Source organism: Triticum dicoccoides, chromosome 4A, assembly GCF_002162155.2.
Source record: "Triticum dicoccoides isolate Atlit2015 ecotype Zavitan chromosome 4A, WEW_v2.0, whole genome shotgun sequence".
Classification (NCBI taxonomy): Eukaryota; Viridiplantae; Streptophyta; class Magnoliopsida; order Poales; family Poaceae; genus Triticum; species Triticum dicoccoides.
In genome coordinates this window covers 589,069,052-589,092,251 of record NC_041386.1, presented here as the reverse complement: position 1 = coordinate 589,092,251, position 23,200 = coordinate 589,069,052, and the positions used below count along the sequence as shown (strand labels likewise).

General features: G+C 43.8%; 1 protein-coding gene across 1 annotated transcript; it reads left to right on the top strand.

Annotated features, from left to right (window-relative positions):
- Positions 1-4,101: 4,101 nt before the first annotated feature.
- LOC119287047 (protein tesmin/TSO1-like CXC 2) lies at positions 4,102-15,422 on the top strand. The gene is made up of 16 exons (XM_037566538.1): positions 4,102-4,400; positions 5,615-5,784; positions 5,902-6,640; positions 6,983-7,422; positions 7,521-7,592; positions 7,780-7,960; positions 8,049-8,144; positions 8,241-8,307; positions 8,680-8,842; positions 8,945-9,321; positions 9,375-9,484; positions 9,724-9,861; positions 11,174-11,220; positions 14,033-14,315; positions 14,503-14,553; positions 14,993-15,422. Exons 1-16 carry the CDS (start codon positions 4,353-4,355, stop codon positions 15,410-15,412), a joined length of 3,402 nt encoding a protein of 1,133 aa, XP_037422435.1. The 5' UTR covers positions 4,102-4,352; the 3' UTR covers positions 15,413-15,422.
- The last annotated feature ends 7,778 nt before the right edge of the window (positions 15,423-23,200 follow it).

Genomic DNA, 23,200 nt, shown 5'->3' with positions numbered 1-23,200 from the left:
GTCAATGATGTAGAGGTTGCCGGTGTCTTCGCCGTCCAAGGAGGTGCAAGTCCGTCAGAGGGATAGAGATGGCCAGCTACGAGTGTTTGTACCCGTGGAGGCTAGGCATTGTATCAATGTAGCTGCAACCGTCAATGGTGTCGAAGCGTAACATGCGGTTCGCGTGATCAGCCAAGATGACCTTGCTCTCCGAGGCCGTGGGCAAGAAATGAAGACAACGAGGAGACCTTATGGAGTAGGAGACTTCCGGTGGCCTCACGAGCAGCTCGCTTTTTGGCGGATTGATCTTGGGTGCCGCCGCCTCTGCCGTCGCCAAGTCGGTCTTGCATATCCTTCTCCTGTTGGACGCACATGCCTTGGCGGGCGTCAGTGTTGGCACCACCTTGCCATGTGTGGCCGCCTCTTGTGCGGTCCGGTGAAAAAAATCCATTTTGGAGAGGTCCAAGCGGCGCAGCGAATACGCGCGTTTGCGCCCGTCAAACAGCCCCAGGTTTAGGAACTGGCGCCGGATGCCGCCGCTCATGTCCGATGATCCTTCTCTCCTCGGAGGGTAATAAGGACAAAAATTAGATCGATTGAACTTCCAAGGTTGGTTAGTATGAAGTGAGGTTCCTGAAACCCGCATACGTCGGTGAATCACGTGAGGTTCTTAAAACATTTGCATGACCAGGTTAGTATGAAGCTTCAGAAAATAAGTGCATCACGTGAACTTCCCTAAGTGAGTACTTTACCTCTATATATTTGACTAACAACATGACAGGTTGTGTGTGCTGTTATGAACAAAATACAATGAACAAATTGATGGATCAATATGGTTGCTTCACTTTACTTCCTAATAAGTGGATTTCTTTTCCTGAACAAATTGACTGTTGATTTCAGGCAATAGGACAGATATTAAGCAAGCACATCGAAGACAAGATCATGCATGTATTGTAACGGGGAAGATGTGAATTACTTAACAACGTATCCAAACGAAGCAGATCGAAGACACACGTACGTACATATACAAATCCAATGAGCAACACCAAAATCACTTAAGTACGCATCCAAATTAACCTTGATGGGGAGGGAAGAAAATTGAGATGGAGAAAGCACCTTACCTTGGCGGTGGCTGGAACGGTCACGACGGTGGTGGCTAGCTAGGTATTCGCGGGCGCTCGCTCTGAAAACGGACGGAGCCCAGGAGGTGCCTCGCCTTGACGCGCGTGGCGGGTTCCCCACGGCGCGGAACACTTCTCCTGCCCGGCGGCGGGGTCGTCGGCCAAGCGGCGACGGACGGAGTCCACGAGGCCCTCGCCTCGGCGCGGGTGGTAGGTTCATGGAGGCAAAGGGATGGAGCGCCGTACGCTTCGTCGCCGGCGACAAGCTTGGAGGGAAGAGAGGGATGGAGCGGCGGCGGCGGCGGGATGGATCTGCGGTGGCGAAGGATGGTGGGCGGCGGCGAAGGGATCTGGTGTGCGAGTCGCGCGTGCGACTGGTCGCTCGAAGGCAGGAGGCCTCGCTCGTGCGATTCGTTCTCGGTTTTTTTTCATAGGTTTTTTTCGGCCGTTTTCTTTGGCGCGAGGGAGGTTTGCGCGTGGACTGGGTGGGGCCTAGCTAGGTTTTTTTGGTTCTACGCGGCTCAGCGTTAGGTGGGAGCAGGTATCAAAAAAAACATGATAGGTGAGACAAAAATAAATCCGAAACAGAGACTAACAATTGAGACATTAGAAATAGAGATATAAGTGAAAGGAACTCCTTTAAAGCCCAGATCAACAAGTTCACAATCATCAAAAGCATCTGGGAAGGCCACCATTTGCCCTTCAGCTCGAGCGGTGAAGGAAAAGTGCTCAAATTGCCGTAGCGCTTCGTTGAAATCACCCATGACGGTCCATGGCAAATCTGACTTGGATTTCAGCTGCCTCAATGTGTCCTACATGAGATGTTTATTTTCTACCTTTAGCTCTTCATACACACAAGTTAATCTCCACGAACAGTGTGTGAACAGTAAACTTTTTTACAGACCCCGATTTTTTCTTTTTTGCATAGAGCTGCTCACATGTCCAAATGAGTTAAAATTTGCAGCGAACCTCACACATCAAATTCTCTACCACCCAATTTTTTTGGAATTTTTGGAATTTTTCTAGTATTTGTTTTGATTTTTTTCGTCAGCGCGGGTGCAGCTGAACCCTGGAGCAGAAACGCCGCACTCATCTTCTTATTCTTTCATTTAATTGTAGAAATTAATGGGATTTCATATGTGTAGTTTGCATTCGGTGCGTGCGCTGAACTGCGGGGCACGGCGCGGCCCGATGCGGCGTGTTGGATGAGACTATGAGATCTTGGCGGTTTTTCTTTACCCTGTGTTTTTTTTCGCTGTTTTTTTGGTTGAGGCATGCGAGGGGATTGGAGGCATCGCTCTCCCTGGTTTTGGTTGGTTTTTTGTCTACGGGTCGTTACATGCGAGGGAACTCAGAGGTGGAAGAAGAGACGAAAATAAACCAGCCGAAGGATGGGAGGTGGGACGAAAAAATCGTGGAATGGAGACTACTAACTGCTCCATTAGGAGTAGATATTTCATTCAGCTTGTTCGAAAGCTTCATCACTTCCTTACTGCCAGCTCCACGTAGCAGCAAACTGTTCAGTTCAGAACGGACCGATTCAAGCTCACGAAGTATGTTACCAAATCTGGGACTGCTCCAAGCTTGCAACGATTCCATCGCGCTCCCTAGGCAGTCCTGGATAGCGCCCAGGTCACTTTTATCACCAGTTGCAGCCCAAGCCTGATCAATAATTTCCGGCAAATCAGACGCCCTTTCTCAAAAGAGTTCATACTGCCGGCATCGTCTCTTATTTTGTGGCAATTTCTTAGTTTGAAGACGGGCCAGCAGTGCACAATGGTTAGAGCATGAGGAAATAATGTGTTTGACAGCGGCATTAGAGAAAGTATCTCCCCAACCTGCGTCAGCCACGACACGATCAAGCCTCACCTTGACATTCTTCCTACCTCCCCTTTTATTATCATAAGTGAAGGGAACTCCTTTAAAGCCCAGATCAACAAGTTCACAATTATCAAGGGCATCTGGGAAGGCCATCATTTGCCCTTCAGCTCGAGCGGTGAAGGAAAAGTGCTCAAATTGCCATAGCGCTTCGCTGAAATCACCCCATGACGGTCCATGGCGAATCTTACTTGGATTTCAGCTGTCTCAATTTGTCCCACATAAAATGTCTATTTTCTATCTTTGGCTCTCCATACACACAAGTTAATCTCTATGTCACATTGGCTGGATACGATCCCACACATGCATCAATATACCGTTCATTGAGATCTTTTATTTCCACATGCACGTGCTCATCCTCAGTGCAGGCGCGTTTATGCAAAATCTCCACAAATTGCCTCATATCCATTAAATACAGATTCGATGGTTGTAAATCAAGAATGGAAGACACGCCATTACCATCAACTCAGATTTTTATATGAGTAGAGAAACAGTGGATTTTATTTGCTCAAAATAAAGCATCAAAAGGATACAGAACACAATAAGCACACACCCAAGCTCCGCATAGTCAGGATGCACACAACCAACACTAACACACGCGCACACACACAACAAAAAGACACCAAGACAAATAACAAAGTCGTATAAAACCAAAGCTATGCAATGCATGACAAGGAAAAAAGAAAAAAAAACCAAAGCAATTCGATCTTCGGTCAACAAACTACAAAGTAATCATATCGGCACCAACCATCCAATGACACCACATAAATGACGAGATTTCTTCAACAATAACGCCTTTAAGACAGGAGCGACCCTCAAGCGCCGTCGTCCCCGGATCCGACCAACCACGGTGCCCTGGATGGACCGAACACGAGCCGGTTACCTGACGTGTGTACACATCGGGCCTGGGTCGTAAATGCAAAGTACTAGTACAGTATTTAATTAGCTGCGGTGATTGGTAGTAAAGTATTGTACTACGTACTAGTATACGTGTATAGATGCTGGGGCCCCACCTGTCTCCGCCTGCTGGTCACGCGGCCTTCGCTTCCTTTTAAATTCCTTTATTTACTCCTGCTGTACGCCCGGTCCAGTGGATCAGATCCGAGCCGGCCTGCCTGCAGCCGGAAAAGAAAAAAGAAAAGCGGAAGGAAGGAAGCCCCAAAAGAGGCGGCCTTCCCGCCCTCGCGCCTCTCAAATTTATCGCCGCATCGCATCGATCCGTGGCACCCCGTATACTACTCCATCCAACGCAAGGGTCCCAGACAGAGAGGGAGGGACAGAGGGGGAGAGACGACGACGCGCGAGGGCCGGGGAGGAGAGCGAGGCTGAGGCTGCCGGAAGAGGAAGGAGGAGCGGGTGGCGGGGCGGAGGCTGATGGACACGCCCGACCGCGCGGCGGCCCCGGCGGCGGCCAGGGCGGAGGTGACGCCGCCCCCTCCCTTCCCCAATTCCGTTTACTCTGTTCCGGGGGATCTTGTTTTGTTTATATGAGTCGCTGCCGCCTCCGCCGTGCCGGTGCCGTCGCGTTCCCTCTGCTCCGCGGGGAGGAGCGGGATCCGGCAACCGCGAGCGCCGGACCGGTTTTTCTTCAATTTTTTGCTTGCTTTTTCGGCGGGGGGAGCGCTTCGACGGTTGGCTGGCTGGTTTCTCGCCCCCTCCTGCTTCGATTCCGGCGGTTTAGACGCCGGATTCCCCTCCGCCCGGCCGTGGGAAGACCTTTCCTCCGGCCAATTGGCCGGCCGGTTCCGCCGGCGGGCCAAATCGTCGGGGTTTGTGTCTGTCGCGGAGGTTGATTTCTTGCACTTCGTCTTCTTGGTGCTGCCGGGAGTCGTTACAGCCATTTTCGCCGCGGAGGTTGGGTTGGGGAAATCCATACAGCGGTTATCTCGGAACCCAGCGGTTCTGCTCCAACTAACGAACCTTGGACTGGGAGGCCGCGGGATCCAGTTCGTACAGGAAGCCTGGAGAGAGAGGAACAAGAAGATAGGAGATTGGCAGAGAACTTTCAGATAGGTTCAGAGTTCAGTACACAGCAGGACATACCTTTTAACCTTGGCCAAGGCCGCACGCGGCACGGCAGCGCAGGCGTGACATTTGCGCAGTCAGAATGCGCGTGCGGTTCGCTCTAGATCTACTCATTCATCTTGTCCTGGAGACAAGTGCTCCGTCCTGTTCTTGCAGTGTGGTCTCTGCTGTTGAAATTCATGCATACCCTCCGGCAGCCGGCAGGGTCAGATCCATTTCGCTTCAAGGTTTGACTTGTGGTTCCTGCGGGTGGCTTTTTTTTTGGTGCAAATGATTGCAGTCATGGTGTTGTCGTGTACCCACAAGTTGGATGGAGGATTTACCTCTTTGTTGTCAGAAATACGACTTTCATTCATAGTCTAGTCGCGAGTAGGCAAGATGAACCACCTATCATTTTGCTTGCAAAAAAAGTGTAACTCAAGAGGAATTATATGCACAAATTGCACAGCATGTGTTGTTCATTGGTACTGCATTAAGTGCAACTTTGGTCTACTTTTGCGGGTGCACTTGTTTTGCTGTTGTTGAATGGTTGTTAATTGTCACTGTTCCAATATATTGTGTCCTGATCTGCTGCTCTGCACCCCCTGACCTTCTTGCTTTTCTGAATGCAGGACTCGCCGCTTTTCAGCTTCATCGACAGCTTGTCTCCGATCGAGCCTCTCAAGTCTGCCTACTCCGGGAATGGCCTCCAAGCATACCATCAGTCGCTCAACGTCACCTCCGTTTCCTCAATCTTCACATCCCCGCATCACAATGCACACAAGGAATCGAAACTCTCCAAGTAGGCTCGCTCGTGCCATCTTTTCTTTCTTTCACACACTTGTGGATACTTACTGAGTGAAAATATTTTACTTTTGGAGCTAATCCTGATGCTCATGCTGGTACCTATTCTTCTCAGGGGCTCTTTCGCTGACTACACTGAAAATGAGCTTTGCATGGAGGAAGGCACCGATAAAAATAAGTCACCCACTTCTTCAACGGCCGTTAGATTGTTCGCCTGCACTAGCACTATAACTCGAGAGAGCCACACAATGACTACCTGCTCAGTAAATGAAGGCATTGTTGATCCTCCCAAAGGGCCTAATGATTTGCCTCAACCTGGTCGATTCGATTCTGGCAGTCCGGATCACAACACAGCGCCTTGCCACGGTGTTAGTGTTAGATCAGATCTTAAACAGGACAAATGTCCAAAATTAGAAGCAGTCCAAACCACTAATAATACTGTGGAGAAAAGGAAATGTTTGTTTTCCACTGACATGCAGCTCCAGGATGGTTGCCAGCCTGCAAAAGAAAATAATGAAGTTATGGGATGTGAATGGGACGACTTAGTTTCTGTCACTTCGGGTGAACTTTTGGCCTTTGACTCATCAATGGACCAACATCACACAGGAGTTCAGCTGGCAGTTAATAATGCAGAATCTTGTGGATATTTGCTATCAAAACTTGCAGGAGGTGCTGACATCTCTGATAGAACACACCCCACTACATCCAGTCAAGCATACTATCATGAGATGGTGGTGGGAGAAGATAAGGCAGAAAATGGCCAGCTCTTTCCTGAAGATAAAAAAACAATCTTAAGTGAAGAAATACAGGATAATATTAATGAAGAGAATGCATGTATTCCATTAGGCTGCAAGGTACTGACACTATGCAATCTTCCTCATGCTTCACGTAGTTCTAACTTCATTTGTAAGCAGTAAGTTTTTTTTTTTGCGGGAAATTTGTAAGCAGTAGGTTACTGTTGTTAGAGACATATTTGGTATTCCTACACTGCACTGGATTAGATAGGAATTGCATCCATCTTATCTCTAAGAGTCTTCTTGCCTTGAGGGCGAGTGTTGAAATATTATTGCCCGCCTCTCTCCATAAGTTCAGACTTTTAGAGCAACTGTCTGGAGTATGAATTCAATATGGTATTATGGCTAAATATTCCATCATAATATTCTCTAATTATTTTTTCTTCCTGCTGGCGTGTTTAGGTTGAGACCCAACAACGAGGAGTTCGAAGACGCTGCCTTGTTTTTGAGGCAGCTGGGTATTCACATAGGACTGTGCAGAAAGAATCTGCTGGGGATTTGTCCTTCTCAACATGCAAAGGCAAAAGTTCTGCCCAAAATCACAGAAATCCAGGAAAAACTCCATCACCACACGTATTCCGTGGTATTGGTCTTCATTTGAATGCTCTTGCCTTAACATCAAAAGACAAAATGGCTTGTCAGGACCCTTTGGCTACTGCCTTGGTTCCATCACTGAAAACTGAACAGGACGTGCATGGGAATTTGCTGTCTGCTGGAGGAAATTTTTTCCATTCAGGCAGTGGTTCGTTAGACCTTCAGATGGATAATGATGATTGCTCAGTTGGAGGTTTTCTTGGAAATGATCATAATTCAAGTCAAAGCAGCAGCCCCCCAAAGAAGAGGTTTGTTTCTACTTCTGATTACTTTGGGAGTGATAGCCTCTTTGATTTGTGTGTTTCATTATAATCCAGTTACCTGACATCTTTACGTTGAAGAGCAGGCGTAAATCAGATAATGGCGATGATGATTCATGCAAGCGTTGCAGCTGTAAAAAGTCAAAGTGCTTGAAACTGTGAGTCAGTTTTCCATAGTTGAGATCTTTTCAACCTAATCACAGGAACCCTCTTCTTAAAATTCTTGGCCATGGAAATTTGTGCCACCACCCCATTTACTTATACTGCACATTTTAGTATGTGTACAGTCAATTGAATCTATGTTGTACGCCTTTGATAATCTGTGTGCAATGTTGCCATGTGCAGTTATTGTGAGTGCTTTGCTGCTGGCGTGTACTGTTCTGAACCTTGTTCATGTCAAGGATGTCTTAACAAGCCTATACATGAGGAAATTGTTCTCTCCACGCGAAAGCAGATAGAATTCCGGAATCCGCTGGCATTTGCTCCAAAAGTGATCCGCATGTCTGAGGCTGGTCAGGAGACTCAGGTGGGTAATTTTATTAATAAATTCATATCTACTTCTGTTGCTCATTATACCCTATTATATGATGCTGAGACAATGTAATGAATCACAGGAAGATCCTAAAAACACTCCTGCTTCTGCTCGTCATAAGAGAGGATGCAATTGCAAGAAGTCAAGCTGTCTCAAGAAGTACTGTGAATGCTATCAGGTATTATAATTGCTTTGGAAACTGATATTGGTGACTTCATTTGGAATTATACTTCTGGTTTGTTACTTATGCTTGAACTGTTTGATTTAATAAAAGGGAGGTGTTGGTTGCTCCAACAACTGCAGATGCGAAACGTGCAAAAACACTTTTGGCACTAGAGATGGTGAGCGTTCTGCTTTTGTAATCTGTCCAGCCATGCTACTTTACAGACATGCAAATCATTTTTCTAGAAACAAGCACAATATGTTGCATTTTTTTATGTATTGATAACTTGGGTCGTAGCGCCTTACATTCACAACTTTAGGTTTTTAATGACACACATCGTCTTCTAAATACAGTTTCACTCTGAATGATCAACATTTTGTATGCATGACAGTGCTACATGTCTGTTTTCATTCAGACTTTAGAGGTATCTAGGATATAGATTATGGAGCGCCTAATGTGCCCAACTTAGTGTCTGAAATGATTAAGTGAACACAGCTACCCTGGTTTTTGCCGTTTCTACTTCAATCTGATATTTATATTCTCTTGTCAGTTGCCGTATCAGCTGAGAATGAAGAAATGAAGCAAGAAGGCGAACAGACTGAAAGTTGTGAAAAAGAGAAGGAAAATGACCAACAAAAGGCTAATGTACACAGTGAAGATCACAAACTGGTTGAGCTTGTCGTCCCAATAACACCACCTTTGGATGTTTCCAGGTTTGTTGGTACATTTTAGTCTAATATGTGGAATATTCAAACAAGTTCAAAAAATAGCTGCATTTTAACATGTTTTATTAATAGCTGTACGATGTTTTCCAGTTCTTTGCTCAAACAGCCAAACTTCTCAAATGCAAAGCCACCTAGACCATGTAAAGCCCGCAGTGGGAGTTCCTCTCGGTCTTCAAAAGCCTCTGTAACAGTTCAGTCTCGCAAAATCTCGAAGGTTGGTGATAGCGTGTTCATTGAGGAAATGCCTGATATTCTAAGGGAGCCTTCTTCTCCTGGTATCGTGAAGACTTGTTCCCCTAATGGAAAAAGAGTTTCACCGCCACATAATGCACTCAGCATTTCACCAAACCGAAAAGGAGGGCGGAAGCTGATACTGAAATCGATCCCCTCCTTTCCATCACTGGTTGGGGACACGAACGGTGGATCTGCAATATGCAGCTCCGACAGCACAACAGCTCTTGCTTTAGGTCAGGCTTATTCATTATGCAGACATCATATGAGTTTTTGTGTTTTTTATCAATTGTTGCAGAAGCTTATCTGTACGTTTGTCCTTGGAACCAGGTCCATCGTAAAAGCTGGGCTGGGCAGCCGATTATCCGCGACCGGAGTACGACTTGTAGTCCGATAATGGTACCTCGCATATGAACTCTGCGGCAAGGCTCAAGGTACCGTGAGAGAATGCCATGTCATGTCATGTTAGAACTGAGGTAGTCTGTATTTGTAACATATGTAGCGAGTGAATATTCTGTATGTAAGATGTTATGAAGTCGTCGTCGTCGTCGTCATGAAATTCTATTAATACTACATAAATCACCTCTGATTAGTCAGGGGCTTTAGTTCATGCAATTCAATTCCAAGTTTTTCTTCAGAAACCATGCGAGGTCACAAATTTGCCTGAAAAGAATGAGCACTTGATCAGACATGACATTAAGATGATTTGTGTAGTGTGTGGAACTTATCTCAGGTTGGCCATGCATCTCTTTCATGATCCGAGTTCATGTAGAAAGGTAAAGGACCTGCTGTCAGCTAATGTATGAGAATAGTGCCAATTATAGTGGGTGTTGTGAACTTGCCATGTCAGTCTCGTCCTCTTCCTGCCCTTACAACTGATAGAAAATAACTGCGCAGGTGGGCAAGAAAGATGTCAGGCTAATGAGCACGGGTGTTACACGCCTTTCTAAGGCTAATTTGCTATCAACTAATGTCAGGCAGACAAGAAAATGCAGTAGTAATTCTGTTACAAAGATATCTTACAAGAGTATGTACTTCCCGTTTAAAGGGCGCCGGGTGGCAAAATTGTCAAATTTGACCTCAGAGCGAAAGTATTTCATAAACTAAACTGTTTTTAAAAATATTTCACACCGCTGACCCTTTTGTGCAGTGCCCGACAGCAAGGCACTGCACACAGGTGTGGCGCCTGAGTGTTAGGCGCTGCACAGTAGAGTGCAACATCTTGCTGTCAGGCACCGCATATTAGGGGTCAGTTGAGTGAAATACTTTCAAAAACCAGTTTAGTTTGTAAAATAGTTTCGCCCTGAGGTCAAATTTGTGTCTTTTGCCGCGCCGGGCGACCGTTGCATCTTGTGCGGCCGATGCGTCAAAACTCCCAGCCGTCGGATCAGACTTGCGCTTCGTCCCCAACCCCCAGCGCCTGCATCTATTTTGTTTTTGCCCCAAGTCACACCAGTCACCAGCGCGGGAAGAGAATTTTGAGATGGGCCATTTAAACTGGAAGGGAGGGAGAACATGCCACTGTCCAGATTAGGTAGTGGTACAGCAGCAGCAGTAGTAGTGATGGATAAGCAGACGGCAAGGACATCGGGCGCTGGGGTAATCAAGACGGGGGACAGACAGTGCAGTCTCGAAAGGAGTTGGCTTTTGCGCTTTGCCGTTCCCGCTTTGGGGTGCTTGGGGAGGACTAAACTAGCGAGAAAGCAGCAAGTTAAAAAGAAAACTAGAGAGAAAGCAGCGGTTAATTTATGCTTAGCAAGTTAGCATGGTGAAGTGATCATTGCCCTGTAACTTTGTTCTCATCTTTGTCGACGATTGATCTGCTGTAGTACTAGTGCACAATGCCTCCGGTATCATCATCATCATCATCATCATCATTGCTGCTGATGCTGCTGCTGCTGCTTTTTGTGCAAATATTTGGGGTGTAGATTATGTTGTTTCATACGGATGTTGGGGCCGTTGCTTAGGAATAACAGACAGTGCCTGTACACTTTGCTGTTCTGGAAATAAAATGCTGGAAATAATAACCTAACCACTATGATCTTTTTCGTAATGATAAATATTATGTGTGGTGTCACCACTATCTAGGCACAGGATGGTCTCTACGCAGGTGGGTCTTCCCAGTTTGCAACACGGTACTTGAGTTTTTGTCGCATTAAAGTTTATAAACATCACCTTAGCGCGTGCTAGAATTCACCATGTTAGTCGTGCGATAACATGATTGTCTATTTACATTTGTTCCTTCTTTTTTACGTCCTCGGCCTAATTTTTCCAAGTCTGTTTTATTAGCCATTACACAAAATGCTGGTTCAAAAGAACATTAATCCCAGTCCTTAAAGTTTGGCTCAGTAGGCCCCTTCTAGTTTGTTCACGAATTGAGAATATATTCACACATTCTAAAAAATGTTGGCGAGTTTTTTTTTTCTTGAATTTTAAAAAATGTTCATGATTTTAAAAATTAGTGCAATTTTCAAAAAAGTTCATACATTAAAAAGTTGTTCGCGATTTTACATACAGTTTGCAAAAAAAAAATTGTGAATTTGAAAAAAAGGAAAAGCAGAAAAGAGAAAGCGAAAACAGAAAAGACGAAAACGAATAAAGAAAAAAAAGACCGACAAAAGAAAACGCAGAGACAGAGTAACGGGCCGGCCCATTTCTGCGGGCGGGATTGCGCGTTTGGTCGCTGTCCCTCGACCCGCTCAGGAAATAGGATTTGTGGTTGTCGTAGAATGACTCTGTTTTTTTTTTGAGAAGCACTCTTTTGGGGGGACTTCATATCTATTTATCTTCAATAATGATAGTATAACGAACACTAGAAATAATTATTTTTAAAAAAACTAGAAATAATAAAAATTATATTCAGATCCATAGACCACCTAGCGACAACAAAAGCACTGAAGTAGTCGAAGGCGTGCCCCTGTCATCGCCACTCTCTCGCTGGAGCCAGACAAACCTTGTTGTAGTAGACAGTTGGAAAGTCGTCGTGCTAAGGCACCATAGAACCAACGCACTAGAACAACACCAGCAGTTGATGAAGAGTGAAGATCAAAAAAATCCAATCTAAAGACACGAGAACATAGAGAAAGACGAACAAATCCGAACAAATCCACCAAAGACAGATCCTTCGGAGACACACCTCTATACGTCCATCGACGATGCTAGATGCATCAACGGAACGGGGACTAGATGTGGAGACATTTATTCCATCTTTAGGGAGCTGCCACTGGCTTATCTTTCCGAGCAGGACACAAACTCTAACAAAACTTGAAAAAGATCTAGAAACACTCTAGTTGTTATGACTGCTGTTATATTTGGTGGTCTTTTTGTTTTCTCAGATGGGCTTACTCATGTTACTAATTTTTTTTGTGTGCCTAAAAAAACCTAACTTTTATGTGTTTTACCTTTTTGTGTGTGTTTTTGTATCACTATGAAATAAAAAAACTGGCTTGTATCTTTTACTTTGTAAATAACATGAAAAGAAGAATTACATATAAAGAAACTAAAAATAAAATAAGTTAGGCATGATGTCATTTCCCTAAAGAAGAAAAACCGAGGCTAAGGTCGAACAACGCATCGTACAATGTAAGGTGCTTAAGGCAGATGTTTGGAGAAATAAATCAGGCTTTTCTTAAGCATCGATACTTATTTATACAGGGCAGACACTTAATCAGGCATCTTTTCTGTAGAAACAGGCACTGATGCTTCAGAAAAACACGATTTATTTTTCTTCCTAAACATCTAGCATTGTACAAGGCCTTAGAGTCTCTTGTTCCATATTCTTAGTTGCTTCTGTTTAAGCATTTGAACCCATGATTTGGATATTTGTGCGTGGCGGGAGGGCTTGTTTTTTTTTTTTACCTTTTGAGTTTTGTTAGAATTTGTGTCATCCTCATAGAGGCAAAGGCAAGGCGGCAACGACTCATGAAATAAGGTTCTCCCATTTAGTCCCATCTTGGTGATGTTTCTAGCATCACTGGAGGGCATGTGAAAGTTTGTCTTCGGCGAATCTCGCGGGATTCGATAGGCGTTTGTCTTTGGTGGATCCATGTGGATATGGTATTTGTTCGTGTGTCTATACTTTGGATCCTTCTAATCTACATTTCTGTTCGTTGGCAGCGGTTGTTATTCTGGTGTGCTGGTCTTATGAGGCCTTATCACGATAACTTTCTGACCTTATACTACAATAAGATTTGTCCGGTTCCAATGAGTGAGGAGCGATGTTGGCGGCGTGCCTTCGACGCGCTACAGTGTTTGTAGTCGTCGTTAAGTGGTCTATGAACCTAATGTATTTTTTTATTTTTGATGTTATTTGTACTACCTTGACACTGGGTGAATAGATCATTTTTTTTAAATAACCCATTTCCGCTCCTTTGTTCGAAAACAGATACGTACATACTTCCTCCGTAAATTAATATAAAATCATTTAGATCACTATTTTAATTATGTAAACGCTCTTATATTAGTTTACATAGAGAGTATTATTTTTTGTCAATAGAAAAAAAATGACACGTTGAGCGCAAAGTAGATAAGGCGGGCTTTGAACCCCCGAAGCGAAGTTGGCGGAGCGAGCGATACCACGCCACCGTCGGCCGCCGGGATGCTACTGGCGCGCGCCCCGCCGTCGGCGTTCAACTCCCCGGCGCTCTCGGTGCGCGCCTTCCGCCGTCGCCGCCTCGCTGCTCCCGGTGCCGCCGCGACGGCCGCGTCCAACCCGCCTTCTCTCCGGGTCGGGCAAAGGCGCAAGCAGGTGGCGAGCGTGGCGAACCCCCTGGTGAAGCACTGCGTGAAGCTCCGGGACTCGGCCGCCTACCGACGGTCCTGCCGCCGGCTCGTCCTCGTCGGCCTCGCCCCCATCCTGTACCCTTCTCTCCCGCCCCGTCGCTCTGATCCTTTTCAGCGCCCTTTCATTTCTAATTCTTTGCTCCTCCTCCGTGCTGTCCGCTGCAGGGAGATCTGCAGGCTTGGGTTCGCCGCAATCGATTGCTTGCTTCTCCTGGACGGCGCAGAGGTCCCGGGTGAACTGCATGAGCTCTCTGGTGGCAATGTTGTGTATGTCAGCGCCACTGTGATGAAGAAGATCTCCGGGATGCAGTCGGTTGATTCAACCGAGGCGATTGCTGTCATGCACATGCCTAAGCATTTCTGTGACCTCGGTGATGATGAGGGTGGAGCTGGTCTTGACGCGTCGTTCCTGTCTCCAAAGAGGATTCTAGTCCTTGATGGGATTCAGGTGAAGACGATGAGCGACATCCCGCCATTGTTCAGTAGCAGACTTTTTGTGTAGAAAATGAGGCATATCTCTGGGGGCTGTTGCTTATTTGAGCTCTGAAGTGGTTTATTAGTAGTACATCTCATAAGCACGGATTCGAATTTTGTACAGCGCATCTGATGCCGGTTGTGATTCTGATACTTGGCAGGATCCGGGTAACCTTGGAACGTTGATAAGGTCAGCTTGCGCGTTCAAATGGGTATGCCATTTTCTCCTTCAGCTATTGTACATGCTTTCTGGAGCTTGCGCGATTCACATGACACATTCTTCTGTTATTGTATATATGAAGTTAACTATGACAACTTTTGTTTTATATTCAGTAATCTATTTAAAACTTATGTGATCAGCAAGGTAAGATGACGTGCAATAGAACTGAAAGCATGCAATTGTTTGGTTTCCAGACATTTAAGAGGGTGATAGTATAATCCTTAGTGGCATTAAGGATATTTCTAAGTCGATGCTTCATTAGGCAAAAGTAGGTTGAGTTGGTTGTGATGGGTTAAATTAAACATGTAGTTTTTACACTGATTATGTATCTTTGATTCAGGGATTGTGTGTCCGCTAAATGCATTTAGTTCTTTTCAGTTTTCACTTGTGAACGTTGATTCTTACTAACATGTAAGACAAACAACCAACAGGATGGGGTATTTCTTCTTCCGGCTTGCTGTGATCCTTTCAATGAAAAGGCTCTTCGTGCAGCTCGTGGAGCCTCTTTGCAGCTTCCAATTATCTCTGGCAACTGGTGTGATCTGCATGATTTGGTAACTAGATATGGCATGAAGATGTTGGCAGGCCATCCAGAAAGTAGCAGTGATGGATCTGAAAAAACCCATGTGCTGTCCAAAGAGCTTGCAGACTCACTGATGAGTGAGTCACTATGCTTAGTGTTAGGAAGTGAGGGCAATGGCCTCTCTGAAGAGACCGTCCAAGCTTGTGATCTTGTAAGCATTCCTATGGAAGGTATTTTTGAATCTCTGAATGTTTCTGTTGCTGGGGGTATCTTTTTATTCATGTTACAACCCAAACAGCAAACATATAGCAGAATTTCAACTCCGTAAGTTACCTGCTTGTCCAGTTCATATATATTTTTGTGGGTGTTTGTTTCTGACATCTAATTTAAAGTCAAGAAACATACCATTTAGTGTGATGCAAGATGTTGGTTATAAATTAAAGAAAATGCAAGATATAACTTTATTTCACTAGAACAGGTTGTTTGATGTATTTTCCAATGAACAAGAAACATTCCCTACTGCAAATTAGATGGTTGTCTCATGGATCTTGCTACTGTCATGCATTTCTGTAGTTTTACTGATCCTCCAATACGTCTTAGTTGCAAGGCTTAATCAATGGTCTGCCACAAGGATGAGCCCATATGAAACTGCAAAGACTGACAAAATGGTTCAAACTATTTCACTTATACTCCAGAGCCACTTATGCTCTCCCTCTCATCTCCAGAGCCACAGTCGGCCTACCGTTGCTCCTTGGAGTCGTATCCACAATCGGCGGGCAACATACGATGCTTGGACTCATGACAATGCCAATGTATTTAAATAACTTCGGCATGATAAATAAATCTCAACCATAAACTATTGCGGTATCTTTGACCCAAAAAAACCAGCTTTAAGTATAACAGCTATTAGCTTTAATCAAGGTTTGTTTAACACTGTGGGCAGAGAACGTTCTCTTTAAAGTTGGCTATAAGCTTTTCAAATTACCAGACGAGCTGGGCTGCCCGCCTTCCTATTAACCGGCATAAATGATGCCTTACACTTGCCACAAGAATCTTTCTACCCGGTGCCCCGTTTCAGCCAGATCAGAAGGCCAGGCCCAGTAGCCGGCATAACTGAGGCATTGCACTTGACATGTCTACCTGTCTGGCCCAAGTGTTTGTCTGTGGAACTGAAGTAGTAGAATTTGCTTATCAGCTAACTGTTGAATCGTTTTGCCAATTGTGATGTCAGATGCTTGGAATATTTGATATGAACATTTACCAACTGACCTAGGCTTGCCTTCACTATTGATGTATGGTACGTGATAGAGAGAAAAGTTCAATAATTTGTTAACTAGGGCCCAGTAACTGTTGCTGACTGTTCTAGCCAAGCCATATAGGGCATAAGAAATAGATGTGCGGGTATATAATGCTTGGAAGTCCTGTGCCACTCAGTGGAGGAGCGACATAGATATGTGCTAGTGTTGAGTAATTGAAATAGAACATCATTATTGATAAACGATATCAGCAAATCTCCTGGCAATATGTCTACACAACAATGACATCTTCCATGGTTTTTATTAATAACTCTTGCATGTGATCCACCATGACTGAACAGACATGGTGTTGTTTTCAAATAAGACACGTTATGAAGTTGCTTTGGCGACACTTCAACCCGTTTTGGACCTTAATAGTCAGTGTTTAAAGAAAGGATGGCTTTCACTTTCAGGCGAATACTTGCTTTATTAACTTACAAGAGCATGCTGACTCATCTGCAAACTTCGGTGTTCCATTATTGTAGTAGATGTATGCACGTCTGTCATTCACCAAGATGGTAGTGCACTTCGATTCATTTGGATGCGGTCTTTGACAGAACAACACTATTTTTCAAGGCTCTTGTTTTGCCCCTTCATAGAGAATTTTATGAGCACATACAACATTTTACCTTTGTGATAATTGATATGACTGCGACAATGTTTGCCACCTTATACAGTATCTTGTGATCCATTGCTTTTGTATTGTGGAGTAAAACAGTTTTCTAGGACTGTTTTATCCGATAATACATTTTCGTATTTTCCTTGGATTAACACCATCATTTTGTCGTTTTTGGAAATTATAATCCTATTTAACTACTTTCTTGCGCTCCTTCATTGTTTGTCGTCTATAACTGATAAGTGGGTTTCTATTTCTCTTATGATACTATTTGTTTATGCTGGTGTAAAACTGCTCATCTTACACTGAATGTGTATTTTCTGAAACAAAAATAGCACAAGAAAGTTGTCAAAAAATTCTTAAAAGGATAGACCCAGTGCTAGAAGCTTCCACACCTTGTCTAAAAACTTTGATTAAGTAATATATTTCTCTTGCAAGGCAGAACACTCCGAGTATATAAACCTCTTACTGCCTGAATGAGATGGGATTTCCGCTGAACCACCCATTCATTCAAGCAAAATGGTTAGTGCATTGTTTTGCCTGATCATTGCAACTGGAAACAAATGCAATGTGTACTGCAAGTAAAGATGCATGACTTAATGTGTGGACTGTGTGCTGACTTGGTGAGCAATCACCCACTTGGTTTAAATAGGGGCCAGTACTTCGACAATGCAGCGTCAGCTACATCGTAGTATCATAACTTTTTTGCTACCGAAGTACTAGTGACTGATGACAAATTTAAGATAGAATGAAATGCTCTGGGACCTTGACAACCTGTACTGACTGATCCACGAAAAGAAAGCCAAACTCAAGAAATAAAGCTGAAGTTGGTTCATATGTGCTGTCTGGCACTTCGGAACATTAAGAAGTCAAGAAGTTGGAGAAAGCAATGAAACGTTAACGTGTATTTAGTATTTAGGTAAGCAGTGCTGGAAATGTCTTACCCTATTATGTTGGCTTGTTTTGGTTCTATTAATAGATAGCTAGTCCAGCTTGTGTCTTGCCCTTTTGGATGCTTCGTATTAATTGTGAAGTATTAATAGCTTTTGAGAGTAACTCATAATTAAAATATCAGGCAGCAGATTCTACTTTGTTTGTAAGGTGGTGAAACGACGATCGTGAACTCCTATTCCTGCTATCCTTTGTTAAGTGGTCTTGTTGTCATTGTGCATGATGTCCCCATCCGTGCTTTTGCTTTTCTGAAAGTGATAGGTTTCTTCACTTTCAAGCTACAAGCTATGTTGTTTCGAGATCAGTTACAGTAATCAAGTGTTCATTTTCAGAAATGAATATGGATGGTTCCCAAGTCCATTAGTTTTCTGCTGGCCAGCTCCCTGCTAAGCACTGTAAGTATTGCGGCCTAGCCTCTTACTCTGTCTGACAGCCTGGGCATGTCCCTGTCCATGAGCCACTACATCATTTTGCATGCTATCTCCTGCTCTAGACCATGCCCATCCACTGGCTGCAATTTTCATGCTATCTGTTGAAGTATTTCTGTTCCAAACATTATTGAAGTAGCCATGTGCTTTTACTTGGACCTCCCATGTGGAGAAGTACAAACGCAAACTAGCTGTGAACCAATCATGCGCACACACGCATATGAAATGTTTATTCGATGTTGATCAGAAGGTTACACGGAACCTAGATGCTTCCATATCATAGAGTCGCATGGTTCATATCTTTTAGTTATCGGGAGATAATCTACATTATCAGTATGGCCATATTAGGCAAATTTTTGTCTAGTGGCCAGCACATCGCCATGCAATTTCTCAAATTGTCCATGTTAAAGTTCAGAGTCCAATAGATATGCCTTTGCTAGTAGCATTAATCATGTAGATTTGGTGCTGTTCCAGAACGGTGTGCCATTTAGCATCTTGATGTACCTTACAATCTTCGGCTCGGCTTGTCTGTTTTCTCTTGATAGATCTATGAGAACTAATAGAAAATTAGCATTGGGAGATCACTGGTTGGTGCATCATTTGCCCAATCAAGCGCCGCCAGGTTGGCCCTTAGCCTATCTGGGAAAGAGATCATGTGAGTTAACCTTTTCTGCTTGCAGCTTAGGTTGGAGTTTGATGCGTGCATGCATCTGAGTTGCACTCCCTTTGCTTTGCTGCATCTCCCTTTCTTTCTTTTCCACACATTATTATTGGCGACATTTTCCTCCTTTTTAAAAAATTTGAGCAACATTTTCCTCCTTCATTGTTTGCTGGGAAGAGCTGCCCATGCCCCCATGTGGCCATTGTGCCTCCCATGTGTCAGTCTCCCCAGAAGCGGTAATTGCGACTTTTTTGCGAGATGGTGGAAAATATCTTGTTGCAATTATTTAAACTTCAAAGGATACATTATTCAGTCAGGGATCCAATTTGGGTGGACTCGAGGCCCATGTGTTGAAAAACTCTCGGAATCACTGCTTGGCATGTTGAAAGATTACTTCTGAGAAGGTCTCAAATGACATTTCCATTGGGATGGAACATATTTCTGGGGATATTCAGCCATAGCCCTCAGTTCCTCACCAGCTGGTCTGCTCCCTCATTATGCCGGCTTGTATTTTGAACTGATTGAGTGTGATGTCAAGGGCATAATCCTATACCAAACAAACAGAGCTGGAGCCCACGACTGTGAATTATGGTTGCTTGAACCATAAGCTTAGTTTGTAGCAGTAACTCGTAATGATAGTCCTCTTTTTAGATCTGCTTATTTATGAGTGAGCTCTTGACTATTACCTTAACTGATGATGGCTTTACTTACACACATAACAAGAGAAGACATCCTAATTTATGACAGAACATACATGCATAGATCCATCATGGAAATGCGTCAAATAATACTTGGAATCACATGGACAAGAACATGAATAGGACGGGTTAAACCGGACAAAAACATCCAAGAATATGGAAGATCCTTGATGCTGATGCCAACAATGCTGATGCGACAGGACATGGGAACCAAAGGTGAGCAGCCCAAAAATCCTTGGTGGTACAAGACAATTTTCCGACTCACCGCTCACCAACGCCAAAGCCAAAGCCACAGGGCGTGGCTGGCTGTTCTTGGCTCTTGCTCTTGTTTGTGTGCGCCATCGCAGCCATCCAAGGTGTGTTCATGGGGACCCCTCTTATCTCTCTCTCGTCGACATCGAGCTCTGGTACGGTTTTTGTTTTTGTTTTGGTGGGCACCATTTTCAGATTTTGTTCTGGTATGTCTCCTATTTCCTCCTTGATGGCCAAGTGGGTCGAGTGACTTGGCAAAAAGCAGTGGCTTTTAAACTTGTGAATGGGTGTGTATATCGGTCGATGCAGATGCCGAGAGCATGTTCTTGTTTTCGAAAGAAAAGAATGTTTAACACCCAAGCCGTACTGTTTCATGCACATGGAGCCGTAAATATGGAACTGAAATATACTTTTTTTCCCTGAATGAGAACTGGAAAGAAAATACCGGTGCCTTGCTAACAAGTGGAATGTTTCGTTAAGGACCCTTGACCTTGAACCTGGACTTTTGAACCATATACATTGTGTCAGATCACAAAATTTCCTGAGATGACAATGCATATTCAGGCGTCACCTGTTTGCAAAACAGGGAAATGTTGCTAGATCCAAAACTAATGACATGCTAAGAAGTCTACCTTTTCCTAATTAACCGTTGTACCTGGCCTGGTGCTTGAACTTGACCCAAAAATACCCATATCCTGACAAAGAAGTCCGATGAATGGGCGTGTGTTCCACATACACAGAATTGAATTATTCCACTTGACAAAGACTTGGAAATTTGGCTCCGTTTCAAACCCTGACAAACTGACTAAAGGGTGGTCACTCAACGTAAAATGTCGGTCAAAAAACTCAGAAGCATTTTACAAAGATGGTGTGGTCTCCGGTGGAACCGACCCAAATGCTTAATTTCAGCAAACATGGGGCTTGACCTCCGTGGTACAGCAAGTACTAGTTTGCAAGGTCCAAAGCATTTAGTTTCTTCTATAACAAGCACACTTTGTTGACAGGCTTTCAAAAAACTACAGACCCCTTTGAAGACTACTTAGAGTGAGAATAGAAAAACTGAACACAGGTTGTCGGATCAAGGATGGATGTCTCACATTTGGTAAAGCTTGTGCGTTCCTTTTCTCTAGATGCCATTTAGATTAGACGAATGAGGATGTATATGCAATGACTCAATTCATGGAAATTTTGAAAGAATTCAAACACGAGCTCAAGCCTCGTGGAAATAAATCACATGGGTCTTACACTATTTTTTTTTCCTTCGGGGGTCTCAAGACTAGCCATGTCATCTTACTTCTCCTTTTTCAATTCTTGTGTTTCTAGAGTTTTTCGTTTTCAGAATACAGTAAACATACTTTTTGTAGATCATGGTTTCAAGGAAAAGAAAGTCAATTTTATATTCTGAACTATAGTGCCAGGTTCACCTTTTGTAATCCTAAACTATGAAACTGACCATATGAAACGTAAACTTTTATAAGTCTGTTTAACATCAAACATAGCCCGTGTTGGATAGAGACTTTGCATTTTTTAAGTGTTTTCAGAAAAGGTGAAAAAATCATAAATATAAGGAATATTGTTGTACAAAATTTCGCCCCACATCCTTATAATAAACTCATATGTACGCAAAATATGAAACCATATATTTATATTTTGTTAACCAAGCATGACAGTTCGGAGTATAATATGGATTTCTTTCCCATTAAAACACGCACCTTTTAGGACTTCTTTTTAATGTGGCTTTTCAGACATGAATGAAAGTGAGGAATGTGCACACACATCCTCGTCACAAGAGCGAGTTAACGGTCCATTAGGAGGTTGCAATATGAGTGTGTGGAAGCAAGTGTTGTTTTGTGAGATACACAATAGATGGTCAAAGATCAAAGTATGAACTTGGTGTTCAATGTTCTTTGAAGATCTATATGTATTTTGGATTGGTGGTAATACTAGTTATTTGATATAGTGTACGAACAAAGGTGTTTCGATAAGTTTGTTCGGCGAAGGATCTATAAAGTAGAGGCCGGTCTATGGACTTGAGAGAGATATTTCTTGAATTTCCACCTTCCAGACATTAGCACGTCAAAAGGGGGGAAAGTCAAGCGCTCCTATGAACAAAGTACTGTACGTTGATTTTCTTGCCGGGATCATGCATTTGGCTCTGAGGAGTCGGTACGTGCGTGATCCATGCCTTGAGGCCAGGTCACCTGACCAATTAGCGGCTACGGGACACGTCGAAAGCTTAATTTCCAGCTTCTAGCCGCCGCGTCGGGACACAGGTTTTGACGAGGCGACGACCGTCCGTATCATTAGACTATTATTATTAGAGAAGCAGAGGAGTTTATAGCCATGTAATGTCAACTTCATAAACACCGTAAGTAATTAAATGTAGACATAATGAAACACAAATAAATTGTTGTAATTTTGTAATGTTAAAGACGAAACACGCAAAACGGTCAAAATGTCGGGCTTTTATATGTTGAAAATGTGGTCGCGGTACCATCAACGTTCAATTAAGAGAAATGTGGTCGCAGCCGGCTAAACAATGGTCATGACTAGACTAATATATTTCATGCTCCAGGGCGGTCTTTGAGACCCACACCACAATTGCATATTGCAAAAGCCGACACTATTGTTCGTTCTATCCAAGACCGCACTCATGCAGGAATGGCCAGGCTCGTCAAAATAAGAACAACTCTAGAAGAGTCTGTATATTGGGTCGGTCGACATAATAATCATACATGGGTGATCTTGACAAAAAGGATATTCAAGTAGAGTCCTCATTCGACCCTTGATATAGAGAACGCTCCATATACAGCCCGCAAGTATCCGAAAAGTTATGGGATGTTGGTTTGGAGAGCGTTCCATCCGCCAACCACTTGCGTGGGAGGGAAGTTTCGTCTCCCTCCACAGCCTCCCGCGCATACTGTTGGAAATATGCCCTAGAGGCAATAATAAATTGGTTATTATTATATTTCCTTGTTCATGATAATCGTTTATTATCCATGCTATAATTGTATTGATAGGAAACTCAGATACATGTGTGGATACATAGACAACACCATGTCCCTAGTAAGCCTCTAGTTGACTAGCTCGTTGATCAATAGATGGTTACAGTTTCCTGACCATGGACATTGGATGTCATTGATAACGGGATCACATCATTAGGAGAATGATGTGATGGACAAAGACCCAATCCTAAGCCTAGCACAAGATCATGT